Source organism: Ixodes scapularis, unplaced genomic scaffold (assembly GCF_016920785.2).
Source record: "Ixodes scapularis isolate PalLabHiFi unplaced genomic scaffold, ASM1692078v2 PGA_scaffold5__190_contigs__length_132052651, whole genome shotgun sequence".
In the NCBI taxonomy this organism is placed as follows: Eukaryota; Metazoa; Arthropoda; class Arachnida; order Ixodida; family Ixodidae; genus Ixodes; species Ixodes scapularis.
Window position 1 is genome coordinate 96,456,242 of NW_024609880.1, and position 24,528 is coordinate 96,480,769.

General features: G+C 42.2%; 1 protein-coding gene across 1 annotated transcript in view; it reads left to right on the top strand.

Annotated features, from left to right (window-relative positions):
- The first annotated feature begins 6,896 nt into the window (after window positions 1-6,896).
- The window catches only part of LOC8027468 (calcitonin gene-related peptide type 1 receptor), a 62,341-nt gene continuing 44,709 nt past the window's right edge, over window positions 6,897-24,528 (top strand). Inside the window, exons 1-2 of the mRNA XM_042293913.1 lie at window positions 6,897-6,938; window positions 12,648-12,817. Of these exons, the coding sequence (XP_042149847.1) occupies window positions 6,897-6,938; window positions 12,648-12,817 (212 nt within the window). The remainder of the gene's footprint in view (window positions 6,939-12,647; window positions 12,818-24,528) is intronic.

Here is a 24,528-nt window from a genome sequence, read left to right on the forward strand (position 1 = left end):
ATGGTGCCCGCTGAATACTCTTCATAATTAGTGCGACACGGTGTCCCTACGACCCGTAAGTATATGTGACATGTCGTCCACAAATTGCTACCTATAACTAGTGTGATGTGGCGTTCGTTTCCTTTCAAGTCATACCGCAGCCGACGCTACGTATTAATAATAATAATAATAGTCTTTATTTTATGTGTCCACAGACAGCAGAGGGCCTTTTGTGTGGTACACAGCAAATGCCGACAAGATAAAAAGTATAAGCACAGAGAAACATAGCTATTCCAAAAATAACTCACAAAACAGACATAGAACACACAGCGACATCTGACAGGCAAGATAAGGTAAAAGAAGAAGAGGCACTGAAAATACAACGACCCCCCCAAAAAACAAACAAAAAAACAAAAAAACAAAAAAAAAACAGCTCAAAATTGCAGAATACTGGGATCATGCAAACAATAAATTCTCTAGATTACGCGAAAAAGTTGACCTGTCAATGAATATTTCTGGAAGCGAACAATCCAACTTATTAAAATAATGCTGCATTCGTATTAGGGGAGACATGTGAAAAAACGTGGATGGATAGAAAAAGTTGCGATTACGGCTTGAACGTGGCGGGGTGTGAAAACATACAGCGCTTAACAAGACAGGACAACCTACAAGCCCATTGACAAGTTTGTGTAAAAACAAGATATCCCGACAACGCCGTCTGTCAAACAGAGTACATAAACCAAGTCTTTTGAGCAGCCGATAGTGATTATAATAAAACTTACGTAAAAAAAATGATCGAAAACGATGCGAAGGAATCGCTTTTGTACACGCTCGATAGAGCAAGATGCTGTATCATTGATACAATTCCACACTATAGATGCAAGCTCGAGTTTTGAGCGAATTAGACAACATAATAAACGAACGATACATGCATAGGAAGACAATTGTCTATTGATGGAGCCAATCACTCAGCACCAAAACGCATCGGCATGACGCTCTTTTTTTTAATGTGAAAGTAACAACTGTTTCATGGAGCGAAGCCGGTGTTGTCTGTCCAGCGAAAACGGCGCGAAATTCCCATTGGCTGAGAAGCGTCATATCAGATGCTTCGTCACGGAAGTCGGCGGGGCAGCTCACGGTCGAAGCGGACGCGCCTCAGAAATAAAACACAAAGAAAAGCGCAGCAACGCAGATGCATCGTCACGGAAGCCGTGGAGCCGCAGGGGGCGCCGCGCCTGCGCAGTGGGGGAGTGTGATTTCATCGCCGGAGTGCCGTGTAAAAAAAAGGAAGACGTGGCACGCTGCTTGTAGGAATGCGCTTCGTGTAGGAAGGCTTTCGCATTCCTACACGTAAGCGGTCTCAAGTGTCGGTTGTTTTAAGGTGTGATGTCGCCGGCTAAACCAATCCTGCGCCAAAAATAATCGTAGGGTCGCGCCGCGTTCACTGTGCGTGACTCGTTTCGTCGGGGATAGGAAACACCCAATGACGGTGAGCGCCGTGACGACGCGCTTTTGGCGCTGCCTTTTGGGCTCCATAAGGTCGCGGCGAGGGCTGCGATCGTATACTTAAAGTCTGACGTGGCGTCCGGTGAATACTACCCATAGCTAGAGCGAAGTGAGGTTCGGTGAGTACGACCCGTAACTAGTGTGACGTGCTAGTAAGCTCCAAAGAAGGCAATGCGGTTTGAAACGGGAAGTGAGAGAGCGGGCGAGGGGAGAGCACGCGGGGGGAGGCGTTAGAATACCGAGCTCTGGTTTGATTGATTCGGGGGTAGAGGCGAAGCTAGCTAGCTGGCCTTCGATCGCCTCTCTATTCACTGCTCGAACGCGTTCGAACGCCGATCACCGGCGTCCGGCGCTCGCTTTCGAACGATGAGTATAGAGGCAAAGCCGCAGCTTTTGGGTTTATGCACTAATCAATCCAGCCAGAGCTCGGTATTCTGATGTTTCCCACCGCGCTTTCATCTCATCCTGTCCCTCGGTTTAAAACCCGTATTATTAAATGAACGTGCCATGAAATGAACCGTATCGTAAAAAAAATAAAAAAAATAAAAGCGCATTATGTGCGTTTTAGAGCAGCGGCCTAAGATTTCCCGAAGATAGTTAAGCTTCTTCAAAACCCGAGAATCAAAATAAAAAATGATTTCGGAAGTCTCGTTATCAAAGATAAACTAAACGCCGAATAAAAAAAAAAAAAAAAGTGCGCCAAAGACGTGATTAAAACTGAATTATTTTGCTCTTGTGGTCAACTGACAAAACCTGCGGCATGGAAAGACAAACAAACGAACTCATCTATGGTCTCGCGATCCTGTCGAAGACCCAAGAAGGGTGGAATACCTAACCCAATTAGCGGGCTCAACCTTGCATAATGAGCAACGGCCACTACACTGTCCTGGCCTTGTTAGCCGGGGCTCCTGGTAATCGATTGAAGACACGTCAGAAGCCGACAACGACCCTCCAAAGAAACAGCTAAAAAAAATAAAAAAAAGACGGGCTAAGGAGTCATAGAGTGTAGACAGGGTAACGGTTGGGAGTGGATGATGCCAGGACTGCCCCAGGATCAACAAAGGCGAAAATATCAAACCGAACTAGGCGTCCTTGTAAGGCAGCAGAGCCGCTCTTGTTTCTGGGGTCTTGCGAAAATCTGGACCGTGCTCCTCTCGGGGCTGTTCCTCTCAAAGATATTGGGAGTCGAGTGGGCACTGAAGGAGAAAGAAGGGGCGGAGGAATCAACCGAGGAACCAGCGTTTGTTCTTCGGTGGGCCGATATGTTTCTCTGATCTTTGTTCTGTGTAGCTCATTGTTCCTCGTGTTCGCCTGTGTCCGTTGTTTTTGTGGCCCTTTCCTTTTGTTCAGGTCCTTCTCTATTCTTGCGACTGATTCTTTGAATCATTCTTGCGTGTCGTTGCTGGGTATGTTTTGCCCCGATAAATTCTCTGAGTGTAGTTGTGATGTCTACGTGTACGCGGCAGTTGGTCAACTTCATTTAGCCGTTGGAAAGATGATCCTTCTAGTTGCTCTCTTTTACCAGTTGTCAGTATCAGATAAATACCAAAATTAACTAGGATAACGAGAAATGTTGAGGGTGGGGAGTGGCATTCTAAAAGTCATATTTTTCGATTACATTGTGCGAAGAAACCAAAACGATAGGTGTAGCACGGTTGAGCAACGCGGGTGGGATGGTGACGTCACGTAACGGAGCACGGAGGGGCGACGTGGTTTATTCTCACAGCCGTCGTGGTTGCCGTCGTGGATGCCACTGACGACCGCCACCAGTGCTCGGTGATCCGTCAATGGGGGTATACGCGCGGTGGGAGTTTCTAGGAAAGTCCGACATTACGCGCAGCAACTGCATACTGTCAAAGTGGAATTTCGCATAACCCGAGCAATGTTTGGAAACAACTGTGAATCAGACGACACAAAGATTCTCCCATCGTCGGCGCCATTCTTGGCGGGACGCTGGGGCTGCCCTCTTCGCTCTCTTGGAGTGGCACGGCCGACGGGAAGTCCCGACTTCCCTCTCCTTGCGCAAAGATGGGAGAGAAAAAAAGTTTTTTCTTTCTTCGCATGCGCGACAACGACAGCCCACGAGGCTGAGAAGTTTGTTAAGTGTCGCCCCTTAAAGGTCTCGCTTTAAGACTGTAGATAATGTGGTAGATTACGAGGCGAACAAGGTCGGTAGAGTGAGGTCTACAGGTCTGAGGGTAATTTGTGATGGTTTAATAACATCCGAAATAGTGATGTCGAAATCGCTGCGCCGATTGTCCTTGAAATGATATGGCACCTTGGACCGTATTATACTTCTAAAATATTTCGTTATTAAAACACTTAAGGATGGCTGCGCGATTTCTAGGAATATTGTTGCCGACGTCCATGAAGTGTGTTATCTTACTTAAACCCAATTCAAACAATTTTAAAATATAACTGTCTACTTCCCCTCCGTTGATCTCTCACGACCTACCAACGACTTTTGTCTTAGCTTTATTTCTCATCAATTTTTTTTCCCTTTTACTATATAAACATAACATGTATATCATGATATAATTAGACTCTTGGTTACAGTGGAAAAAGAGAGAGATGTCTAAAAATTCCAGAGGGGGGTTAAGCGTTCACTCAGGTTACTTGCATATCCTGCAGGGCCACTATCGCTTTTGGGCTCCCGCGCAGGCACGGTATTGAAAACGTGTGCGCGAATAAGGACGGTTACTCGAACCCCGATTCATGCTGCACATCTCACGGCGTTTGCCAAGCATGCGAACGAACCTTCGACACACTTATTCAATGGCGAGGAGGCGCCGTTCAAACACCTTACACTTCCTCCAACTTACACTTGGTAACTTTATTTGCTGTTCGGAACCTAATATATCGAATCACATGTACTGGGCGCATTATCTTCTGTGTGCCTAATTCAAGTAAGTACGTAACGGATGTGCGCCACCTGCTTTGTTGGGTATACAAACATATATGCGGATGCAAATGTGCGAGGGTTTCGCCCAGAAGTGCTATTGAACTTAAGATGTTCTTAGTAATGAGTCTGACCGAGTGCGCGGGTTGCTATGGCAAGAGCTGCGTCGTTCCAGCCGTTACAGCCGCACTCGGTCGAACTCCCGCAAGTGTGTGAACCGGCCTTAAGGGTCTTGTTTCCCGTGCGGAACGAAGCATTGCGAATAGCAACGAAACTTTCCACGGATTCGGCAATCAAGTGGATGCATGTATCTGTCGATGTGTTTTTAGGGCTGCGGCAAAGTAATCCGCATTAAGTACGAATTCGCGTACTTCTGTCAGGGCCTCGCACAAAACAGTAGCGATCAACAAAAAGGTCTTACCTGATCACGTGACACTCTGTGTTCAGGGACACATCGTAGTTTACATTGTGTTTTTTGGCCCTCTTATTCATCGCTGTTGCCTCGCGCTCTCTTAGTGGATCGTTGCAAATAGCTCCGAGATTTTGCGGCAAAATAGGCTCGCAGACTCTTTCTAGGGTGTTTACCAAAGCAAATGAGGTCGATGTTGTTTTTTTTTTTTTTTCTACAGAAAGGCGCGTATGCCATGTACACGGCGCAAGCACGTCTTCGTTTGTTATCCCGCTGTGAAATTCAAGTTCCCTGAAATTAGGCAAAGTGGTCCCTAGATCGATACACTATTCTATACAGCACACGAAAAAGTCAAGTCCCCTCATGGGCATCAAGAGCGTAGTTGAAGGCAATACAGAAGGCCGGGAAGTCATTTTCGGTGGATATGTCGAATAGGCACTTAGTTCAGTCTATGGCGGACGATCTTAACAAGAAACGATGTACAGGTTTTTTTTTTGTTTTTTTTTTGTGTGTGTGAGTGAAGCTTTTAGTGCTCTGCGACATTGAGTTTAACATAATGGGCACTCTGAGTTACGGCTGGGTTAGTCTAGTCTTATTGCGCGGAGGAAAAGAGTGTGTGTGGAAGTGCTCGGAGAGAAAAAAAATATATATTTCGGTTTTGTTCAGCAAAAAGGAATCCAAGAGTGGTTGTTTTTGAGGAAATTTCCGGTCTACAAAAATGTACTATTGTACATTTCTTGTAGACGCGAGCTGTCATTATCTTTCTGTCTGACTCTACAAAAAAAAAAAAAGTGCAGGTTGTAACGCCGTATAATTTAATAAAGGGGGTTATACTTAGAGATAATGCGCCATCTGAAATGAGCTATGCCAACTATCCGTGAAAATACACATCCACAATCAGTGTAGGTATGGTCATTTTCGTCAAAATAAAAACGCACAAATACTACATTAAAAAAAAAACAACAACAGCAGCATAGCACACCACGTACCGTTTCGTACGGCATATGAAAACATGTTCAATGAACTGGACTTGCTCTGCGACTTTACACGATGTAAAAAAAAAAAAAAAATACAAAGGCGTTGAACGAATGGTGTTATGAGGAATGCAGTCTACCCGGTTTTTTTTTTAAATATTAGCTAGTTCAAACTACCGACGCAATTATATGCATTCCCTGCTCACGCTAATGATACCTAATTTGACTTCGCCTGGTCGTTTCTGCCTGTTACATGCAAAATGTGGAATTTTTAACAGTTAGCATTACGTTTCCTAGAGAAGGCGAGTCTTTCCTCTTAATATAGTTTGACGGCTGCATAGTTTATGCTGTGGACTGGGGAGTGTAGCTTGAGTAAAACGCGTAAAGAGGATATCCTAAGCTTCCAAGAAAAGATTTTTTCCCACTCAAATAGCTGGAATGTGCCAGATATAAGTTTTACACGTTTGTATAAGTATTTTTGGCTTTCTTAATTCGGTAATGGTACGTGCATACCGGCAAATGGGGAATGCTGGCCATGCGTTTTCACGCCTGATGTCGGCAATTGTCCTCCATTGTAGATGTTTCATACGAACAACCTCGAGCAACAGACAATCCACTTCGGTAAAAGTATAGGGAAAATCACGTGTCGGTTGCAAAAGTCGTGTTTCTTTAGGGAGGGCAATTTTAAAGTAAAATATCTTCAAGAATCATCTCTTCATTAGCATCCCTTTGTACTTTAATATTAGTATAGGCATATTAAAGGTTTGCACAAGCCTCTTGTTTGAGCGTGGCTTGTGGCCACCAACAAAATGGTAACATTATATAGATGATAAATAATTTCTTTAATAGCATTGTTACTGGATACGTCTCCGGCTCCATTTCAAAATAGATAGGCGGAGTGCTATATGTCTTCCTAGAGTTACTGGCGTTATATTCAATATAAATAAATATATAAATATAGTCATGCTCGCGCGCTCCAAGGTTTTCTGACGTACTGGAGTTTGCGTCCATCCTCCCGGTCCTCACGCAGAATTTTTTCTTGTCTTTGTTTTTCAGTGTCGCCGTCACATGAATATGGGCAACGGGCTGCTTTGACTCCACTTGAAGTCACATCTGCAGAAGAAAAGAAATGCCACTGCGCCATCCCTTCCGCTACCTGATCTTCAGTGCAGTAAGTACAGATTGAGTCCGAACTTTCTACGGATGCGCAAAAATACACTACAGTAGATTACGGTGATTTGCGTGTGTCCTTACAAAAGCCAAGTTGGAAGCTGATGGCACTTCCAGAACGACATCCGTTGGTTCACTACTATACCCAGAATCTTAAGAGCTATGTCCTTTCGAATCGTCCGCCGCCATTCTGGGGCTTCAAGGAGACTATTTGTTTCCACGCTTCGTTTGACGTTACGATGAACCGAAGAGGAGGCTATCGACTCCTCGAAGCCAGTCCAATTGCAGCGTGTGTATTACGTGACCTTCATGAGGCACTGCGGAGTGCTTAGTCACGTGACATGATCACAGCGTTGGATTGGCCAGGATGGCACATAGTGTCTCCTGCGGTCTATCCTAAGGTGAAACGCCCGCTGTTCCAACTTAACTTCAATAAGTACGACGAAAACCTTCCATGGAGATCTCGAGCCCTCATTGTAATTGCCTCAAAGAGCTTCACGGGACGCTTTTTTTTTTTTTTTGTTACCGGGGCAAAGGCGATGCTGCCACCGTGAAATTTACGCCCGGTGGAGCAGAACCCAGTAAGAATTGGGATCTCTTCGAGAATTCGTGAATAGAGAAGCGCACTTCTTAACATTTTTTTAGCCCTGTGTTCGGTTTCCTGAGTGGCCCACGAGAAACTAGGAGTGCCTGTATTTGTTCCTCTAGAGTGTACCCTATTCCGTAGAATTTGTCATTGCTGTAATTTTACGACGAAGAAAGGATTTATTTTTCATATTCTTTAAGATGAGGGCGGTGGGGAGTCGGCGAACGCACAGAAACCAAGAGAAACATGGCGAACAAGAATAGCGAGCCAACTACCAGTTTTCCAAACAGCCTTTTACGAAATACTGCATGCTGTGTACACCACCCTCGGAGAAGACAGAAATCTACCAATAGAGAACATAACAGCGAGAGCCTGAATGTACGTGCTATAAAAATGCACAAAAGAAGCGCCGAAGTGTTCCGGGTTGAAAGAAAGAGGCTGGATTTTGATTGCCTTTGGGGTTTATGTTTCCTTTGTACGCTTGTAAGTGACTTTCTAGCATTGCTTATACTGACCGACAACTTAAGAAGCTCAGGACGGGGCGGATCCCAAGCATATAATTATTTAAAGTTATTAAAATTAGCATACTGGCAGTTGTTACCAATGACCTTAAGCAAGGACTATACGAAGATGAACGTCTTGATTTTAAGATAATATCAGAAAGTATTGTTTCACCGCCAAGCAGAACTCCGAAGTGTTTATCTTCAGTGGCCTTTCTAAATGCTATTGTACTCTAACGATGTTCAAGGAAGTTTATATCTGCAGCAGAGCTAATGAATGCAATGAGACTGCCACGATTTCGAGTGCCGTGACAGCGTACAACGACCAGCGGTGTATATAAACACTACTTTCGCTCTTTCAGAACGCATTATCCACTGGCTACTGGAAGGATACCGGCGTCATTGGAACTTCCAGTTTGCGAACTGCGGCTGTCGCATGCTTAATTAGAGAGTTGGTATTAGTATAATAGAAGAAAGGCACCGACTTTGGAAAAAAAAAAAAGATAAATAGGTTCGTTTGAAGTTGTGAAAGTTTGCATGTTAACCCGAGGATATTTTACTTTCTCTTTTGATGGAACGGAAGGGATGGAACGACCATCTAATTAACCACCAGTTTTACCAGCGCACCTTGTGCGCTGGTATGTGTATCAGGCTTACATTAGCGGTTGGGTTTTAGAATGGTCAGAGTGACGGAGATTCGTTTTATAAAAGAGTATATTGAAAATATGAAAGTTCACATTTCGCTTAAGGCTGTCTAACTTTCACGCTTTGGGGAAGAGAGGTGGATAGGGGAAGGGCAATGATGGACGCTTTAAAAAAGTGAAAGCCGTATAAAACTTCTTGTAACGCCGAATAAGAGCGCAGTTCTTGAGGAGGAGTAGGGAAGGGTACTTAGGGGGGGGGGGGGGGGTCACGTGGCATGCCCCCCCCCCCCCCCCCCTCCCCGAGGTCACCGAAGGTACCCGAGGTCCTCCCGAGGTCCTCGTGAAGGAACCCTAGGTCCTCCCGGTTGTAAATGCATTGGAAAATAATCTTAATACTATAAAAAATCGTGCGGCAAGAAGCAGGGTTTATATTAAAAATCAAGGTGATTTACATTATTGTTTAGATTATGATTTAAATCGTGATTTAAGTCAGACCAGTTTTGCAATGATAACTACTATCAGATCTTTCCATCAAAAAAAAAAATATATATATATAGGGTGGTTCAAGTCCCCAGGCTCCATCTAAAAAGGACATTACAAATCGACACCTGCACGTAGCAATCTAAACTTTTTGTCAAAGGTGTAATTCACAGGTCGGTTTTTTCTTGTAAAATTACAAAGCGTAGCTTTCTTTCCGTAAGAAATGAGGCCAAGAAACTTGCCAGGGTCTACGGTGGGCAGCAACGCAGACGACAGGGGTCCAGTAGCGAGGTGTGTTTGGAGTTCGTACTGATAGATGGCGCTACCTCCTCATCGCGACGGCTCGCGACCACCGTGGTTTATTAAAATGAATATAACCCTTCTGAAATGTACCTTCGGTTAAAAAATAAATGCGAACAACAAAAGCAAAACTTAATGAAAAAAAACGCGTCTGCATAAAGGCGGCGCTATAACTGCTAACGGATTTCGTCTGCGTGTCGTCTGCTATCTTTCGCTGGTGGGCCGCACCTTCAGGCGCTGCTCCCGACGCCATCTATCAATACGAACGTTAAACACTCCCCGCCACTGGACTTGGTCGTCTAATTCGCCGCCCGCCGTAGACCCTGGCAAGTTTCTTGGCTCTATTTTTTACTAAACGAAAACTACGGTTTGTAATTTTACAAGAAAAAACCGACCTGTAAATTACACCTTTGACGAAAAGTTCAGATGGCTACGTGCAGGCGTCGATTTTTACGTTTCATTTTAGATCGAGCCTGGTGACTTGAACCACCCTATATATACAATGAAACAAACGTAGTTTTGGGTTACAGTCGGTATATTATTTTATCCTTTTTATGTGCATTTGTTTTGTATTAAAATCAAAGAATCACCAAGCAAGACAGATTTATATCATGATGAACACGAAAAGAAAGCACCTAAATACTTCTGAGCTAATCGGAGCATTCAGTTCATCTTATTTCCACCTTCCACCTTGTATTTCCGTAACATAATGTACTAATGTAAGAAAATCAGAACAAAAAAAAAAACAAAAAAAGAAAAGTATTTTTTTTTATTGAGAGCAAATTATAACGTCAAAGAAAAGAAAATAACGCTTCCAAGCAACTACAAAAATCAAGCTTTCTTTTTCTTTAGGTCAGTGTTAGATACAAAGAAAGTTGATAATTAAACTGTACCTTACATTTGCAGTAATTCTTTCTCTCCCATTGTCATCAATGATTCGACGGATAGATCAATCAATCTTCTATGTTTAGAAATACATGTAGTGATATAGAGTCACTATTTTCCAGCTGCAGTGATTTATATGAATCTGAGAATAAATCTCATGCTAAGCGAGACTGACTTAAATCAAATAACTTTGAATTAAAACAATTAAATCTCACTTATTTGACTTAAATAAAACATATTTTCTATTCTGCAGATAAATTTTGTTAAATGCAATGTAGGTGCATTAACAATGGATCTTTCTTAACGAGCAGCACTAATTGAAAGGTTTACGCTCCTACTAGATCATTCCACTAATGCGCTGTTCCTACCCCGCTACGCAGCCCCCGTTCCTACGCTGAGAAGGGGCGGGAGGGAGGAGTGAGTGTTAGATAGTGCTGTACACGTTCCTAAAGAAAATGAACGAAAGCTCGTGCCTCGTTCCTTCTGATTTTTGGGACGTATTATCGTTACAAGTTACATATCTGAAAAAGGAACTCGTTGCCGTTACAGTGAAGAAAAATGGAACGAATCGTTACATACACGTTACATTTGTATTTTGCTGATCAATTACCTATATAGTTAGATCGAGTAAAGTTTTTTTAATCCATTCAATTAAATTGGCAACATACGAATTTGAATGCCTTGATGGAAGGGCACCAGGAGATGAAAACAAGCGGAAGCAGGGTTTGACTTGTCGATATATTCACCTTACAAAATATCAGCTTTTAACAGAATTCATGTTTGTGATGGGCGATTCAGAGGAGCCAAATGTACTGTTACCCCACATTGCATGAGCGTTTTGCAACAATCTCACACGTTTAAACCTATAAATGTCCGTGTTCGAACTTAACAACACTTGCTTCTCGATATTGCTGTCCGCACGGTGAGGAAGTGGAGGAAAGGGCTGGGCGTTTGAAAGGTCAGTCTTAAAAACTACAAGTCCGTCTTCGTGAAGGTTGGATTCGTTGTTTAGTTTGTAGGTGGGGGACAAGGAGAAAAGGAATAAAGGTTAATTTTTATGTAGTTTTTAAGCGACCAATGTTCGAGATACAAGGGCTCGTTCGACGTCTGGTAATTTGTTCTTTTGTTGTAACTGTGGGCCTGTTTGAGGAAGTTCAGTGATGGCTGTAGTCGGCCTTAGATTTCTCGGTATAGCAGGATTTGTGGAAGCGAGAAAAGTAGCCGAGTTTGAAACGTCCCCCTTTCTGTGTCTTTTCCTGTGACTGAGAATTTTTCTTTTTTTGCTGCAGTCTCGAGCACTGAAAAGAGAATCAATGTTCACTAGCTCTCCCGCACCCGACTGTTACCATGCGAGGACCACACAAAATAAACCCTAATATAAATAACCAAAAAGTTAATGAGATTCTTCTCTTTGAAACGATATTGTTTTTATACTTTGAGAATTTTCATATTATAAATAAAATAAAAATTGCCCAACTGTACAAAAAATAGGAACACCTTTCCTTTTTCCGTTCCAGTAAAAATGTAACGAGTTCCCGTTCCAGGTCCACCGATGCGAAATCGAACGACAGCTTTCACTCGTTCCTCCTTGAAAGAACGCGGTTCCCTACAACACTTGTGTTAGCGCACCGCTTTCCCTCCCTTTCTTTCCTTCTCCGCTCGGAGCAACGCCATTGTCGCACGCACCATGACGTCAAACCAACATCTGCGCTCTGCTGCTGACTCTATCATATGGCCTTGCTACGGTACGACCAACACCGAACACTACCAAGGAAGACCCCATTTAAACCGATCGCTTTAACACAAATTTCTTTTAAATGGCTACATTGATGTTACAGATTTTCTTCACTATATGCGTCGTACAGTTCGTTTAATTATATGTACATTCTAACTGTAGTCTAAGTATGCCGGTTCATCATTGTGACGCACACTCTAAGAAATCTGGTGAGTCAACCTTCCATCAAAGCACTTGGGGTTAGCGAACCACTGCAATATACACAGGAAGCTCGGCGAATAACAAAAATCGCAATATGACTAGACCTAAAAAAAAAACTAAAAAAAAAACGTCTGCGTTGAAACACGGAGCATGTCGGTTCATGTGCTCGTGTCATGTGTTCCGTGTCGCAGTGCAGACTGTTCTTATAGGTTTAATCATGTTTTCAGCCTCGTTGTTCGACAAGCTCTCTTTGAAAATGGCGGCGATTCGCTCCCTCAAGTGAATTTCAGGAATTTAGGAGCGTTGAATATTTTATAGTGAGTTTTCTAACCCCGAAAAAGTATATACATGACGACACTGTTTTTCTTTTTTTTTTTAGTTGCTCGCCGGCGGTGCTTTGGGTCAACGACCCTCTCCAAAGAAGTTTCCGGGGTCCTGCAGAATGGAGAACCAGCTGTACGTCTCCCAGGCGACCTTCAACCAAATTTCCTGCGCCCGGTGCTACAAGTACATGGCAAACTTGTCTTTCAAGAACGGAAGTAGACTCACGTACGTTTTGATTTCACTACATGTCTCTGTCTTGCCCTTTATTATATTAAAGACATTTAGAGTGAATACAATAACCTCGCCTAAATGAAGCGCTGGATGAATTGACCCCTTTCAAGAGTCTACGCGCCATTCAGTAAGTGATGCGTCAATTATATGTCGCGGTTAGATCACGTATTCTGGCTCTTATTAGACAGAAAGGGTCGCGTTAAGTTTCGCTGAAATTGGGCTCATCTGAGTCACGTTGTATCGGAAACCAGTGCATTGTCAGAAATTGGCTAGAACTCGGATCCAATAAGACGCTTCGTGCCCAATAAATGGCAACCGCCGATGGTGAGAGGGTCTGTTCCACTGAGCGTTTGTGAGGAGAACGAACTATACACCAATCCTGTAATAAAATTCTACGCGCTGCCATCCTTGCCTGCTTGGTTGTGGAACATCTGGGCATAAGCAGTATAGCTCTTTTCAGCGGAATATCATGTGCTCCGCACACGTGTCCACAGCGCTGTGACTGAGAGAGAGAGAGAGAGAGAGAAAGAGAAGACTTGCAAAAGAGGAAATTCTAACGTGAGAGTTGCAGCCAGGGGCCGAACGGTCATTGTTAATTAGGGGAGAAGGTTTAGGGGATAATAGATGATGAAAGAGAAAATCGTGAAAGAGAGGAGGGTAGTGTTTCGCCAAAGCCGACACAGCGGGGCGGAAGAGCCGCAAAACCGCGGCTGAAACTGTGACTCAGCGTTTTGCGCCTTGTTTATATAGTTGCAAAGGTGTGAATGCGGAGCCGCACGTTCATCTGCTTTTTCTGCCGGGTGGTTATGATGACGTCAGAACGTCAAGCTCTGGTTGACTCTGATTGAAGGATAGCGGGTAGCCCTTGAGGCAGCTTGCTATGAGGTCTACCCACTATCCTTCAATCAGAGCCAAGCAGAGCTCGGAGCTCTGACGTCATGACAACCACTGCAAACGAACTTGCGCTCCGTGTGGGGGCCCGTCGTCTTGCTTGTTTGCCATAAAGCTCAGTGTTTCCTGAAGCAAGGCGTGTGGATTGAGTCCTTGAGGTTTTCTGCCAATTGAATTTCAAATGTATTTCAATTTAACACTACTCGTGTTCAATTGGAGCGTCTCTGGATTGAACACGAGCCCAAGCCGAACGTTGACACAGCTCTCGGCTACGTCAACCGAGTGCGGCGTCAGAAATGCAAACCTATGTTAATTTTTGTTGATGTTGCCATCACTTTAATTTTCGGTTGAGCAGGAAGGAGTATACTACTGTTAGATGTCATTTATAGTGCAATGACTAACAAGTTGGTGCAAGATGGGATGTTCTTGACCCCCAAAAATGGCAGTTCGTTGTTGTCAAAGCGGTGGGTTTACGGTTGCGGGTTGACGGTCGATACTGTTGACCAATCGCAGGGCGCTGGCAAACAGCTTCGCGTCGCCAGTGGTCATTGCAGGCCAATAAAGAGCCCATATATTCGCATGTGGAATACGCCGTGATCCAAAGGGGCGACGTATATAGCCCGCATTGAATGGGAGCGCTAGCAGCATGATCAACGGATGACGGTACTTGGTGTATCTCTTTAGGTTAAAGGCTCACAGCTGTCCTCCAGCATTTAAGTTTGACGCCAGATCAAAGCCATTTTCACCAGGGGTTTTTATGCATCACCATTGGTATGCCATGCATTCGATGGAGTATTTAACAATTGAAAATAATTAAATTTAATTTATTCAACCAAGATATAGAGTGATAGAAAAAAAAAAGATTGACCAAAAGAAACATAAGACAAAGTTTTGAATACAGTTTGATATACCCATCCACGTCCTTGCGACCCTTCTCGTCCTAGCAACCATTCTAGCGTCCCTTCTTGTTTTCTTCCTCAAGTTTAACTATCCATACCAACCCGCTCGTTCTGTCCTTACGTCCTAGCGTTTCGCGTCTTCTCCACAAAATCATGCCTTTTGTAAAGTCCTTTTCAGAGACCTGATAAGCGACCCAGGTTACAATAAGGCGCGTGACATTTTGAACCTGAATGATATGCGTGGCGATAAACATTACATTCCTCCCGTAAGTTTAGGCAAGGCTTTTGGATAGTCGTCAATATCAGACATGTTTTAAAGCTAAAAACAATTCAGAATGTTTGTTTTGAAGCACATTGTTCGAACGCCACACAGACATGCTTGCTATTTTGACAGTGTACGGTTTTTAGCAAATTCTCTCTTTGGCGACAATGTTGTTTTGACACCTTACTAAAATGGGCAGGCATATAAATTTGAAGTTCCACATCAGAATTGCCTAAAATCTGCTGATATGATAAAATAAAATGAAGTATTTTCTGATTTGTTGAATACTCTCAAGGTGGTAGCCAAAACGCGCAATGAAAGTATCACAAATACATTTCTAAAATTGACCCGCTTTCTTTTTGCGTTGCGAGTATTGAGTAAAACTTGAACAAGAACCGCTAAACCTTTTCAAGCGAAAAATAAAATGCAAAGGATATGCCTTCATCTACGGTATTGTGAAGTTGTAAAATACGTCTTTCAAGACTAGGAATGATTTTAGAGAACACCAGTTTCGTATCAGTACTTTTTTAATCTCGCGCGGCGGCACAGGGCAGAGCCCTCCATTCAGAAATTGTGGAAACATATGACATGGACCCTAACATATTATTACCCATGTGGCCTGCAGGAGAAACCTGCAGGCCACATGAAAATGTGGCCTGCAGAAAATGGAACAAAAAGGTAGTAGTTCGATTAAAAAAAATGTCGGCACTTTTGTTATTAGTTATTTGCTTTGACGTTCAGTTGATGGTCATTTTATGATATTGGGGTATCTACACAGATAAGAAGAGACACGTCATCTTGAAGGAGAGTCGAAATCCCCGTTGAGACGTTGTAGGTTGCATTTCTGTTGGTCAGTTTGTTATATATGCCGCTCACGATGATACATTTCATGAAAAGATTGAGCTCACGCGCACAGCCTGTAACCTGAGTGGAAAAAGGATGAATGTTTTCAAATCACGTCAATGAAAAAAAAAATTAAGGAAAGAAAAAACGCACTAAGGTGGAGTGGAGCACCCTTTTAAATAAATGAATCTCTTCAGAAGCTCCTGAATTGTGATCAGTTAAGTGATGAATACTTATTATAATATACCACATTGAGAGGCACCAACATAACTATAAAATGCATCATACTTTCCCTATATTTAGTTGCGAAGGGCTGCCGTTCTGTATTTTTGTTTACGCTGAAAGGCTCATAGCGTCACGCAGTGTTTACGTTGCGCGGGTTGCGCAGGGTCAAACATGCCCAATAAGTATGACTTACAGAGGTTGCCGAAGAATCCTCAGACAAACTCGCGATGTTGTTTTGACTGAAAACACTCTGATACCTAGTCGAAGCGATGGCAAGATTGGATATTTTTTATCATAATGAAATCCGTGTCTTTATGTGACACTGGTGGTTTTGCCCATCTCTTCAAGCGCCTTCATTTATATATTAAATTTTACTGTTGGTTTAGCGAATAAGATTTGTTGGATTTTTTTTTTAAATTGCGCAGAAAACAAGCTGAGAATGAGGCTTTTTAAAAGAGATGGTGTGCATGCTACACGCCGAACATTTGTTTTAATCCATCTATGTTCAGTCAGCAAGCGTACTAGAACATCTTATATTCTAAACGTCGGGTTTAATTTGCTTTTATAGTGAGTCACCAAGCTACAGGCGATCGTGCTGTTAAGGTTGAGTGCGAAGATGACCTGGCGCTGATACGGTAAAAGTAAGCAGAAACAATGAAAACAAATGCCACATCAATTTCTTTTTGTGTTGGAAAATTTGCCGTCGCGTAATTTAAGTCGTACAGCAGAAGAGTTTTCTTCTGCAGTATATAACAGAAAAAACACTGCGCTATATTTTTTCGCATGAATTTCCTTTCAATGCAATCAAATATTAGTGATCTTGAAATACACCTCAATACCACGCAGTCTTCTTTTAGTGTAGGGACATTCTTTGAAACGTGGTGTACTTCTGACACAAGTACCTTTGATATACTTAATTACCATTCTTTTTTTACTTTTCGACGAGACTGTAGGAAAGGTGGTGGTGTTTGAATGCTTATTAATCAATCTCTAACTTACAGTATTTTTCTGAAGGTGACAGAACTGAACGAGTTTTAATAATCAGTGTCGCTACTCAGCCAAAAAAGTGTTTCTAGTGTAGTATATCTCGTCTGTCTGGAAATGCAAGCAATTTTCATTCTGCTTTTGAAACGTTACTTAGTTATATCAGTGAGAATAACTAGGACCCTCCTGTTGGGGGAAGATTTGAATATTGACTTGTTAAAAACGTTCACTGCGCGCAATGACCTGTTTACAGTTGTCAGTTACTGAATCAAATGGTTTCGAATGCACTGCTACTGGAGAAACAAGAAGAGCAGATAAAGGCTCAACCTTGCTCGATTACTTTGTTACAAACTGTTCACACGAAGATATATCTGCTTCAGGCGTAGTTGTCTGCAACATGAGTAACCATTTATCGATATTTCTTCTCACAAGTGCACACCTTTCAACTTACAAACAAAAACGTGAAGGGTTTAGGCTACGCATTATCACGCCAGAAAAACTTCAGTCGTTTCGAAACTCCATCGAAACAACTAATCGGGACAATGTTTATCTAAATAACTCCCCTGGGCAGCTTATGAAGCATTTCTGGAAACATTCCAAGATACTTATAAGTGATAACAACAGTTTTCCCCATAGGCTCATTAGGCCTAAGAAAAGAACTAAAAAATCCCGGGTCTCCCACTATTTCTTTAAAAAATATAAAAGAATGTTTTATACTAAATTTCTTCAATCTAAAGACGCTGATGACTTAGCCAAGTTTAAGGTATATAGAAACAAACGGAACTCTCTGTGGAAAAAAAAGCTAAAATAGAATACCATTGCAACGACATGTTTGGTAATATACAAACAAAAAAAAGCTAACCGGAGAAAAAAAGAAAAAAAATATTAACCGTGACTTAAAACCATACGACTTAAAACCTCGTTTATTCAAAATTATGCATCTTGGCAAGAATTGTCTGGTACGGCTCTCGCAGACACCTTTAATTTGGTAAACCTAGTTGACAGTACTCCGGATCTGTCAAATGAACAAGGCCCTTGCAAGAATATTAGTGAGCACATTCAATTCTTTTAGGTCCAACAGATGAGCGAGACGTTACGTCAACTTTTTTCAGCTTTTAGGTGTACAAAAGCAGTAAATGGGACGATGTAAACGATTGGAACGTATATATATATATATATATATATATATATATATATATATATATATATATATATATAATATATTCCTAAAGCGTTTGACCTAATCACTATTTTAGCGAAAATTACAATGATACGGTATTCGGGTCACTGCGCCTAAATTATTTAACTGCTGCCTGGCTGATCGCAAAGAATTAATTCAAAATCAGCGATTCATTATCGTGCATAAAATAGGTAAAACAGGAGTACCTCAAGGGAGCGTATTAGGTCCACTACTATTCTATTTATTAATAATATCAAGTACTCTGTTTCTGATTGTAAAGTAATCGCCTACGCTGATTACACAACATTTTGTTTACGGGTTACACATGCATAAAATTAATTTACAGCAAACCGTATGCTTTCCCAAATATGTCTCTAGACTGGTGTAAATAGGTTAAACATTAACGCAAACAAATGCAAATGTATGTTATTCCGCACCAAAAACATGAAAGTTCAAAATGACTTAAATATCACTTTCGCTGGCGACGTAATCGTAGTATTGAAAACATTAGAAATATTGGTTGTTATCTTTGCAGACACTTTATTGTTGACTGACCCCGTAGAGTTTACATCAAAAATCCAGAATGGCAGTAGGCGCACTACCTAGGCACTGCTTAATATTCCCAACTTTTATCAAGCGGATAATTTAACACGACAGCGTTAAGAGCTCGTATCGCAGAAAGCCGGCGTCGGCAGCGTTGTGAAGGGAAGGTCCTGATTGGTCGATAGGGTCATGGCGTCACAGCCACATGGGCCCGTACGGGTATATTAAACAACACACAAAGCTCCCGTGAAACGTAACGACATGCGTGGTATAAAAGTGGTCGAAAAACATTACATATAACTAGGGTACCGCGTTTTTGGTTTTTATTTTTCAAAATTCGGCGTACTTTTTTCGGTGTTTATTTTAAAATTAAATTTTTTTTTTCGGTTTAAATTTCTTCCCAAAAAATATTCGCCATTTTTTTTTCGGTGAATACTGTAAACGACTTAATTTTTGCGGGGACCAAATTTTCGCGAATTTCGCGAAACGCCTACAATTCGCGAAAAATAGGACCAGCGAACAATTCCGGTAAAATGTAAACACAATGGAATCTATAGCGAGATCCCACCGGGTCGCGAAAATTAGAACTGGCGAATTATTCCAAAACTTCGGCTTTGACCTAAATCGCGAAATATTGAGCCCGCGAAAAATAAGTCATTTAGAGTATTAAAAAAACACCATCGGACACCGGATCAGATGATCCTTGTAGCTGTGATATTTGTGATCACTCAAAGGTATATACGTGGCATTCGCTACAACTTCCGTCAGGAGACACCTCAAAATCGCGGAATTCGCGGCCATAATCTTCAGCGCGCTTCTTTTTCCTTCCCATTCTGACGACGTGACTGACTGAGGTGATGACCGTACAGGAACTAGCGGAATGGCCAAAAACAATTTATTGTATTTATGCTTTCAACCACAGGGAAGTTTGAGTGAGGGTGTTAATAAAGGTATTAACGGCTTTCCTCAATGTCCCCTGAAGTGCATGACACCCGAACTTTTTTTTAGGACCAGAAACTTGGCAAACTAAGCCCGATCACAGAAAGGACACAGATGTCCCGCAAAGTCCAATCCAAGACCTCTTTTGTTGCATGTTGAACCTTGGAAAAGGGCAAACACAAAGACGTCACACAATGTCAAACCTTGCAAAGCCCTCTCTCTCCTTCCCCCCCCTCCCCCACCCACCTCGACGCGGCTCTAAAAAACTAAATTTTTTTTTTGTTTCAACCAAATTTAAAAAAAAACGAATCGGTTTAATCAAAAAACGCCGAACATACAAACTGACCTTTTTTTTTGGTTAAAACCGAATTTCCAAAAATGAATTTGGCGTACTTTATTGGTTTTTATCGGTTTAAACCAAAAACTCCGAATCCTACATACAATGCGAATTAAAGTACGCCGCATGTCTCGAATTATTTCACTCTTTAAAGTAATTCATTTGCCTTAAAGAAAAATTTGAAGAATTGGAAGGCAGGGTTCGAATTCACGACGCTTCTGTTGAGAGGTGACTGGGCCATGTTCGCCGTACTTCCTGCTCACTGGCATGAAGAGCATGAGAAGCGAATGAGAAGGCGATGCGAACAGGGCCCGATATAAAGCTGGATTGAAAATTGAGCGAAGCTACTCTCTACAAATTGGAAACTTACTAGACAACACTAACACTCATCGCACGCGTTTATGTGAAAACTGGTTTGTACCTTCGCCTCGTACCAACTATGGTATGGCGTTTGTCAGATATATATTCTTCCATCACTATTAAGCTCGTAGCAGGAACGGCAAAATTGCAGTCACGATTTGACGTTTGATTGTCTATTTATTCCGCCCTCTACAATGTGAGCATCACTCATTTTTTCAATAGATTGAATTGTGGGCTCTGTTAACCAATTTATAAGCGTTAAGATTTTGTGCGTGTGTGTGTGCGTCTAAAAGTACACTTCGGTATATGTGTGTTAAATAACCTACATTACAAGAAGTAGTTCCTGTCGCTGACCCTGTACTGCCATATTAAAGCAGGGGCCTCGTCAATCTGAACTTTCTAACAGCTTTTTGCCTCAGCTACCATGTTTCGTTTTGAAAGAAAAGTAAAGAATGGAATAAAGTTCAATTAAATAAGGAAATGAATAACTGTGTTTAATTTGGCGATTCTCAACTAGGTGAAAGCTGACACTAGTATCACGACATGATAAGGTTGTGTAATATTTATGTCTGTGCTTTGTGTACATTCAGAACCATTTGAACAGAGTGAAAAGTAACGCCACTTAGAGAGCAATTCCCCAACGACGCAGAGCAAACATAGAAATGAAAAACGTCTCAAATAAAAAAAAAAATAAAAAAATTCTGTCAGGAAAACGTTTTGGACCCCGGCGGACCTCCGGGAAGGAAATTGCCCACACTTCACTAATTAACTTTTTTAATATTCGCTTCATCTTGCACATTTTAATTAAACCATTCTTGTCCGTGTCAAAATATCCTATAGCAGTTCTGGGAAGCGGTAAATTTAATTCCTTCTCCGCCTTATTAGACGGCGAAGTTGCGTTGTCTAGAATCTGTCATAACTAAATACCCTCTCCCCCCTCCTCCCCCCCCCCCCAAAAAAAAAAAAAAAGAAATACCCACAAAGAGCAAAAAAAAAAAAAAAAACATTAGGGAGTTGCGCGTTTATTAAACGACTCGTAGCTCAACATTAAGGACTTTTAGAATACTGTTCCGATACGGCCGATAACGATACCCGATACTCCGCTGATGCCTTTTTGCGTGCATCGTATCGATATCGTGCATCATCGGAGTTGTGGGAACGGTCTACTAAAACTCCGCACTGTTGGACCGGATTTCGATAACTCGCTACCCGCGGCCGCTGCGGAGGCTGACGTCACTTCCGGGTGGGACATCCGGCGCTCTTATCGTCTCAGTTTCGGTGTGGGTGTCGTCATGGCTTAAATTTGCCGCAGAGTGACCCGGAGCAGAAATTTGTTGTCAGAGTTGTAGCGAAGACTAATACATTATTTCAAGGCGGGCAACACATCTCTGAATGGAATGTGCCAGCTAAGTTGAGTAGTTCTGAAGTTAGTTATAGGATTTCAAATACCATGCTTGTTAATGATCACCTTAATCTCGTAACATTAAGTCACCGTCATCAGTAACGTTATACAAAAGGAATTTGTCCTCCGTTCCAAATTCCCTTTTCTTAAAATTTAGTGTTAGTTATTGCTGTTACACGCCAATAACTGAGTACCCACAACAACTAAACCCCTCAAAGACCTTACCTACTTTTTGCGTTTTTTTTTTCTAAACTTGCAAATAAATTTTGCGACAAAAGTTACGTTCAATTCCTATTTTTCGCGTCTAAGATAATTCTAAACTACGCAAAGAAAAATAAATTGGAACAGAAAACTGTTGAGACAAGTGCAATGGAAGGTCAATTGAAATCTCGTTGGCATGGCTTCATTTTTTTTTGCGTACTTACCCTGTCCATGGTAGAAACGTGAAAACCCTTTCAAGCTATTTATTACAAGCCAATTTTAAACAGATTATTTTTTCCTACGATGGCATGATTGCCCGTTCAAATGCGATTAAGGTTTTTCTTGCATTTCTGCGTACAACAGTTAAAACACAAAAGATATCACAGCAAAATCGACTTCTGTATTACACCACACGTTTTGAAAACGTTATATTACTATGTTTTATTTCCTTATGGGTGACACGCAGGCTTCTGCATTGAGTAAAGTCGACTCAGTCGAATTCTAAAAGGGGGGTCCCACTTTCTAGCGTTTTGAGAGGATTCTCTCGAATATTCTTAAGTTCGGATGCACAGTAATTTTATGCAAAAGTGTCTAAAGTTAATTTTAAGATCGTCCTTTTACTAACAAAAACTCGGTCTACACGCCTAAAGAATAGTAAGATATACGAAATTGGAGTCATAACTAATGTTTTAATAGAGAAAACAACCCACGCATAACCGTAATTTTGGGCATTTTTAGAACGCTTAGGAGACGTACACTGAGCTAATGCTGAACCGCGTGTATGCGATTTAGGGAGCGACGAGACGAGCGACGGTGACAGCGACGTAAGTCAGCGACGAGTGACGGAGATTTCGCACTCGTTCATCGCGTAGCTCGGTCTTTGGATTTCTAGAAAACGTCGTTCATCGCCTTAGTCGGTTTCTCCCGTCGCGCGACAGAGCGACAGCGAAGCGGGTCGCCGTCGCTTGTCTTGTTGCTCGCTAAATCGGTTACATGCGGTTTATACATCATCATAAAAAAAAGGCGATATGAAATTCACTTTGGAGCGTCTTAATTTGTTGAAATGTTGATACGAGGATTGAGCTTCGTTTCACCGGTAAAGTATTCTCAATAAAAAAAAAACATTTTGAGTTTAATAAACCCCGACTTTTATTTCTATAATACCATTTTGGCGTGGACCGAAACTTTCGGCTGCCAGATAAATCGGCTACTTTCAGCCTCTACCCTGTTTCACCTTAAGTGCGAACTCGGCGGACGCTTCGAGCTGATGGGGCCGGACAAACAGCGTCTAAAAAGCGCAAGTCATTGTTTTCGTCATGATTCTGTACGCGTTCTAGCATCGCTTAACCACTCATAAACAAAAAAGGCCCAGTGATTTGAGCTTTTGACGCTGTTTGATTGTTCCCATTGGCTCATAGCCTCGGCCGTGTCTGGACATCAGCTGAAACGAGGTATACGGAAAGAAAGTGTCCCGAAACCCGTGTTTGGCGCACCAGAACGCAAGAAGGGCGCGAAAAATAACGGGCTACATAAAAACAAAAAAAAAGAGAGAAAAAGACACGTGATGACGAGCATCCAAGCGCGTGTTATCATAGGTTGAGTTCGTGCAAGAAACAGCAGCAAGTGGAAGGCATTTGGAGGGTAAACAAACACACGAGGTGCCCAAAGAGTAGACGAACTTGCACACCGTATACACCATGCAATTGGGATCCCAACTCAACCTTGGACCGCGCGTCGAGATTGGGTTGACGTATACTCTCCAGCGAGGACGGTCGCTGCTTGTCGTACAATATTGCCAGGCGTGTCTTGCTAGAGCATACACCGAAAAGTATTTCTAAAACATACATGTGTTGTCTTCGACCGCAAAAGAGCACGAACAATGAAATAAAATTTGTAAACCAGTAAGAAATCAGAACATTATGAAAATATCTAAACTCTCAAAGCGCTTTTCAGAATGCGCCAGAAGCCGCATGGCCAGTGCATCAACGATGGCTGCGATCGCGGCAGCTCCACTTTTCACTACGTGCTGGAACAGAGGTTGCAACCGTCATAAAGTTATATCCCTGTCAGACGGGCTAGTTTAGTGTCACTACAAGCGAGTGCACTTCGCCCTTAGTGTCCTTTCTGTAGTGTGCCACACGGCTGCTTCCTGAGGAACACACTTGGCTTCGAGTGAGTTTGACGAACTCACTTCGCTCGATCGAGTTCGTTGCATCAATAGGAGTGTTTCAACAGTAGAACATAACAACACAGAAACCAAAAGCGTGGCGTAAGTTTTATTTTATAAAGAAAAAGAAATTCGTGAAAGGGATAACATGTAGAAAAATGGCATTGCAAAAAAAAAAAAAAATAGTGGGGTAGACTGATTAGTTAGTTGATTAGATGAGTTTAGACTGATCTGAAGCAAGATTAGCGGAGCGCTGAATTGATAAAAGACGACGACAAAGTCAGTCATTCATGGCTATCTTGGTTAGCAGCGAATGATAGAGCCTACTTTTGTTTCAGCATGTAACTATTCGAGACAACACGATATGATATGATTAGGCAGTGTCAGGGCTTCCTCGTAGACTTTGGTGGAACGAAGCGGAACGCCAAGTTGGATATGCTTCGTTCTTTATCTTGGCTTGCGATGATCGATC